The sequence below is a fragment of the Carica papaya genome, chromosome 3, assembly GCF_054855325.1.
Source record: "Carica papaya isolate Zhongbai chromosome 3, ASM5485532v1, whole genome shotgun sequence".
Lineage (NCBI taxonomy): Eukaryota > Viridiplantae > Streptophyta > Magnoliopsida > Brassicales > Caricaceae > Carica > Carica papaya.
This window is the reverse complement of record NC_142311.1, coordinates 5,689,900-5,696,635: the sequence shown is the minus strand read 5'-3', so window position 1 is coordinate 5,696,635 and position 6,736 is coordinate 5,689,900. Positions and strand designations below refer to the sequence as shown.

The window sequence follows — 6,736 nt, the reverse complement described above, 5'->3', positions numbered from 1 at the left end:
CACACACCAGACCACAAAAACCCTAGCCGCCTGCCCTCGCCGGAGAAGACGAACCAGACGCCGGAGACGCCGGCCGCCGCACCGGGGAGATTTTCGACCGCCGATCGAGGTAAATTTCATACCCCCGACTCGTTTTTCCACGCTGATTTCTCCTGTGGTCAAATTGGAGCCAAAATTCCGGCCAAACGGTCGGAAAACACGGCCGAAACCCAGCGGCACCGCCGCGCCCCTTCTCGGTTTTTGCCTCCGATGAGGCCCTTCCCGGCCTCCGTTTGATGCAATTTTTATATCACCGTGATCACCATTCTTTTCTCTACAGGTTGATCGGAGCCGAATCACCAAAACACGAACTTCACCGGAGAGCCGCCGCACCCGAGAGCACCGCCGCCGGTAAGCTTCGATTTTTCGTAATTTTTTGGCCCCCCGATGTCCCTAGGGTTGTTTTATCGCAAGGATCGATGCAAGTGGAGCCGCCGTGCCGGAATTGCGATATTGGCCAAAAAGGGGCCCTGGGCCTAATTTGGGATTTTTTGGAACACATGCAGGTACCAGTAGTGCGTTTCAGTTCCCCGGGAAAAATTCAGGAAAAATTAGGGACAGCCTGTAGGCGCACTGTGAACCCGTGTTCGGACCCCGAAACGAGTAAAGACCCCTCACCCTATTTCCTATCACGGTATTAAAGTTCAATAAATGATAAAACGGTATTTCATGAATCAACGAATGTGTGAAATTGCTTAAGGTCGCTAATGGAGCCCGAGTCTAGTGTGTTTGTCGGTTAACTATTATTTGACATTTTTTACAGTTTTAAATGCAGTATGAGGTTTGATGTTTTCATTTTATAGTTTCGTGTGCATATTTTATTATTTTACTGATTATGGATTGAATGACTGGGATATTGATGCTGTATGTTATCTGTTTGGCATAAATTACCGTTTTGCTTGTTTGTATGTGGATTGATGATGCTGACTGAGGGAAAAGAGAATGAAAGATTATGTAAATGGGTAATTGTATAATGTGGTCAGCCTGACTAGATATCCTGGGAGATGGTGGACGGACCGGGTCCGTAGGGAACTGTAGCGCCCGGGAAATTGAAGAAGAAGAAAAAAAAAAAAAGAGGGGCCACGTCAGCAGCCATGTCAGCAGACCTAGTCAGCAGTCCCGGCCAACCGGGACCTGCCACGTGGCAAGACCACGTCGATCCGGGACGGGCCACGTTGGCGATCCGCGTGCGCACGATCGGACGGCCCAGATCAATCGCACGCACGGACGGCCCAGATTTAATAGCACGGACGGCCCAAATTTAATCAAATACGGACGGCCCAGATTAAATCAAAATGGACAGCTAAGATCAAAAGACAAAAGGGTATAAATAGAACCTCCACACCAGACCACAAAACCCTAGCCGCTTGCCCTCGCCGGAGAAGACGAACCAGAGCCGGCCGCCGCCACCCGCTGCCGCATCGGGGAGATTTTCGACCGCCGATCGAGGTAAATTTCATACCCCCGACTCGTTTTTCCACGCTGATTTCTCCAGTGGCCAAATCGGAGCCAAAATCCTAGCCAAACGGCCGGAAAATACGGCCGAAAGCCAGCGGCGCCGCCGCGCCCCACCTCGATTTTTGCCTCCGATGAGGCCCTTCCCGGCCTCCGTTTAATACAATTTTTATACCACTGTGATCACCATTCTTTTCTCTACAGGTTGATCGGAGCCGAATCACCAAAACACGAATTTCATCGGAGAGCTGCCGCACCCGAGAGCACCGCCGCCGGTAAGCTTCGGTTTTTCGTAAATTTTCGGCCCCCTGAGGGCCGTAGGGTTATTTTATTGCAGGAACCAATGCGAGTGTGGCCGAATTCGGCCGAAAACGGCCAACCCGAGGCGAACCGCCGCCGTAAGCGGCGGCGCAGTCGCCGGAGCACGGCAGAGCCGCCGTGCCGGAGTTGCGATATTGGTCGAAAGGGGCCTTGGGCCTAATTTGGGATTTTTTGGAACACGTGCAGGTACCAGTAGTGCGTTTTAGTTCCCCGGAAAAATTTCAAGAAAAATTAGGGACAGCCTGCAAGCGCACTGTGAAGCCGTGTTCGGACCCCGAAACGAGTAAGGACCCCTCACCCTATCTCCTATCACGGTATTAAAGTTCAATAAATGATAAAACGGTATTTCATGAATCAACGAATGTGTGAAATTGCTTAAGGTCGCTAATGGAGCCCGAGTCTAGTGTGTTTGTCGGTTAACTGTTATTTGACCTGTTTTACAGTTTTAAATGCAGTATGAGGTTTGATGTTTTTATTTTATAGTTTTGTGTGCATATTGTACTGTTTTATTGATTATGGATTGAATGACTGGGATATCGATGCTGTGTGTTGTCTGTTTGGCATAAATTACTGTTTTGCTTGTTTGTATGTGGATTGATGATGATGTTATTGCTTTCCTATATTGTCTTATGAATTTCACCGAGATAAGTGAATGGTAAAGGTTTTATTATTGATAAAAGGTTTGTTGTAAATTATGCTCCATTGGTTTTTTTGTATTTTCTATCCACCTTTACCTCCGTGACGGTGAGATATCGTGATGTCTTTACTGGGCTAGTGTAGCTCATTCCTTATTTAATCATTTCAGATTAGGAAGACATTGTTCCCGAGCCAGTTCCGCAGGAGGACGACGAAGGGGACGCCTAAAGACTCCATAGTCATATTTGTAGCTTTTACTTTCAAGTTTCTCCTTTAGGTAGTTTGATCTTTTATATTGTGAGCACGTTTTTGGTTTTAATGTAATGGATGTTAATCGAATGTTTGACTTCGCTTCCGCATTTGATATTTTTAATATACATTCCATTATGAATTTCTGGTGCTGTTACAGGAACCCTACCGGAATTGTGGTCTCCCATACCGGACGGGGTATGGAGATCTTATGTGTTTTGGCACCCATATCGGACGGGGTATGGGGACGGCCCGTTTCACCCTCATACCGGACGGGGTAATGAGGTTTATAGTTTTGGCGCCCATACCGGACGGGGTATGGGGACGGCCCTGGAATCTGATTTCAAGTGTTAAGGGTTAACGGGTAGCGGGACCCCTATGGATCCCCATGGATACTAGTGGGCTGGTAAATGAGAAAAATATATTGTGTAACGATTGAATTACAAAAGGCTTGATAAGTATTATGTTATACAGTTCATATATGATTTCATGATGATGATAATGTTATTGCTTTCATATACTGTTTTATGAATTTCACCGAGGTAAGTGGATGGTGAAGGATTATTATTGATAAAAGAATTTGTTGTAAATTATGCTCAATTGGTCTTTTTGTGTTTTCTATCCACCTTTACCTCCATGACGGTGAGATATCGTGATGTCTTTACTGGGCTAGTGTAGCTCATTCCTTATTTAATCATTTCAGATCAGGAAGACATTGTTCCCGAGCCGGTTCCGCAGGAGGACGACGAAGGGGACCCCTAAAGACTCCATAGTCATATTCGTAGCTTTTACTTTCAAGTTTCTCTTTTAGGTAGTTTGATCTTTTATATTTTGTGAGCATGTTTTTAGTTTTAGTGTAAGAGATGTTAATCGAATTTTTGACTTCGCTTCCGCATTTGATATTTTTAATATACATTTCATTTTAAATTTCCGGGGCCATTACAACTTTTGGGGAGGGGGAAAAAAAAACTTAAATTAGAATATGATTTTAATATATTTAAATACAAAAGTTATAATGTCTAAATTTTAGAAAATCACTTTAGATCTTACTAAAATTTTATATTTGAAATCACAAATCATACATCTTATATATATATATATATATATATATATATATATTAAAATAAAAGAACAATGAAGGCAAAATATAAAAGAGAGGTTAGATGGGCCAAGGCCCAAACTAAATGAAAACTAAGCCCATTAAAAGATAATACTTTTCCTTTTTTGACTTAAATACATTTGATCTCAAATATTTTAAAAAATAAAAAAAAAAATTATGTCAATTTACTCCTACCTTTTTATTAATACATCATACGATTAGTATTTTAATTATATGGTATCCTAATTTGGAAATAAATTATTTTCTAAAACAGATAAACCTTAATTTAATATCATATTTTCCATAATTAGTTTTATGGAATCAAATTTCATTTTATAAAATTTTATTGGTTAATTAAATTAATTAATGAAATATAATATCAATATATATCAGTTGTAGAAAATAATTTATTACTATATTACTGATTTTTTTTTTTTCAGGATGCATGATTGAATTAATAAATTTACTGAAAAATTAAGTTCTAAATTATATGCTTAAAATTGGGGGGAAAATACAAAATATATTAAAAACAGGAAGCCTATATCTTGTTAATTGAATTAAAATGTTTGATTTTGCTAATTGTTATATTAGAGATCCATCAAGAAGAAAAGTAGTGACATAGAAATTTTATTAAGCATTATGTAGAACAAATTATTAAATTAATTTTTTAAGTTTGATACATATTATAATTGAGTCTTTAAAATAGCAGTAAGAGATTTGGATACTTTAAAAGTAAATTCAAAATAATGAATTTAACTAATTAATTAATTAATTAATAAGGTAATAATACTATTAGACATAGTCTTCATTGTTATTGATTTATCGATTTAATTAATTTGTTAAAATTTATCTTTGAGTTTTTTTTATAAGTATCTAAATATAATATAATCATTATTTTTTTTATGCTAATAAATAAAAGAAAATTAGAAATTTTAAATAAATATAAAAAATATCAACGATTACATTGTAAGAGAATAAATATTAAAAACTAAATTATAATAAATTTTAAAATTTAAAAATAATTTAGTAATTTGTCCTCATATATACTATACATATTTTTTAATTGATTGATAAGTGTTAGATTACTGTTACCAACATCACAATAACTTAATGTCTAAAATTATTATGTTTTACTTAAATATTGCGAATTTGTACTGCACTAAAAATATAAAATTCATTATTTTATATGTATATTGTAGCTAATAATTGTAAACGTATAATAATTAATTTATTAAAATTAATAATTTAATTAATTAGTGTGTTGACGAGATTATAATAATCGAGTTTAATTTAATTTCTACAAATTTATTATATTTTCAGATTAAAAAAAATTTGAGACAACTTAAATTTCTTTAGTTGAGGAAATTCTCTCAGGGAAAATAACCGGAATGTAGTAAAAACCTTTACCAACTTTTTGACTTTAAAAAGAGACAATTATTGTTATTATTATTTTATTATGTATATATATATATATGTATATGGTACATATACATGACCTCAAATATAACAGTAGATATGAATTTATGATCTGTCAGGAAAGGGAGAGACGAAATGAGACAAAACCAACCTTGTTTACATAATTAAATTATTATATAGGCTTGGTTGCTGACAATAGACGTCTTGGTACTAATTATACATAAACAAATATATATATATATATATATATATATATAGAAAAAGAGAAAGAGATACATATAGATAAGAAGAGAGAAGCTATGAATGTCGAAGATCCAAATTCTGAAGAAGCAGCCGAGTGGTCTGTTGAGCTTTGTGGTTGTGGGGGTGATGTGGGTACCTGTAAGTTTACATATAGCTATTATATGTAGAGAGAGAGATATATATATATATATATATCAACTTTCATATTGTTCAATAATCAACAAGTTCATTAAATAAGTAATGATTGATGCAGGTTTATTAACATGTTGTGTACCATGTGTCATCTTTGGCCAAATCGCACAAGTCCTGGATGAAGGAAGTTGTATGTATTAGATTTGTATATATTTTCTTTGATTTCTCAGAAATATACTCTGTAATATAAATAAAAAAATTGGTAGTGACGACGATGAACGGTGGGTGTAGCTTCATGCTTTCTGCAAGGCTGCATGTATGGATTGTTAATGGCGTGCTCATGTCACTGGTTGTTATCGTGCGCATACAGAGGAACATTACGTAGAAAATTAGGGTTACCGCCTCTCCCTTGTAATGACTGTTGTGTCCATTTCTGCTGTGAACCTTGTGCTCTCTGCCAAGAACATGCCGAGTTAAAACGCAGACGATTGCTCCCCACTTCTCAAGGTTCTTCTCTATCTCTATTCTTAATTTATTCCTTAATTTCAATTTAATCGTAATTTTATTTTCTCTCTAATTTCTTTTAATATTGTTTGATAGGTAATGGGTCTGATCCTCCACATGCCCCACCACAACCTCCCACCATGTAAGAAATTATCAATAAAACCAAATCAATTTTAGGAATTTGGTACATAATTGTGGAGGAACGTTCGAAAACCATATTAATATAATACGAAAATATCTTACTATATATTCCCGTATAAAAATTATTATTTTTTTAATGTTATAATTAATGTTTATATATTATCAGTTGATGAATGTATTAACTTATAATTAAAAAACATTATATATTGAGATGTTGATTGAAGATATATTATCTACATCGCTACTAATTATAATTACATATTGAGTAAAAATTAAAATTATCATTACAAAGATGTTTATATCAAGTAAAAAAGAAGTAGTCAATTTAGTTAAGTTATTATAATGATAACCAACTTAAATTTAATATTCCACCTCAAGATGGACAGTGAATATTATGAATAACCATCTTGGCAAACAAAGAGAAAATAAAAGAGAAGTTACGTGTTTGGTAAACAAATATGCCAATTGTTAGTGTAATCAAATTGACAAAAGTTTAATCAT

General features: G+C 35.9%; 1 protein-coding gene across 1 annotated transcript; it reads left to right on the top strand.

Moving 5' to 3' along the window:
- Window positions 1-5,499: 5,499 nt before the first annotated feature.
- Window positions 5,500-6,380, top strand: LOC110815826 (cell number regulator 7-like). The gene is made up of 4 exons (XM_022043785.2): window positions 5,500-5,596; window positions 5,712-5,780; window positions 5,882-6,097; window positions 6,191-6,380. Exons 1-4 carry the CDS (start codon window positions 5,515-5,517, stop codon window positions 6,238-6,240), a joined length of 417 nt encoding a protein of 138 aa, XP_021899477.1. The 5' UTR covers window positions 5,500-5,514; the 3' UTR covers window positions 6,241-6,380.
- Window positions 6,381-6,736: the final 356 nt, after the last annotated feature.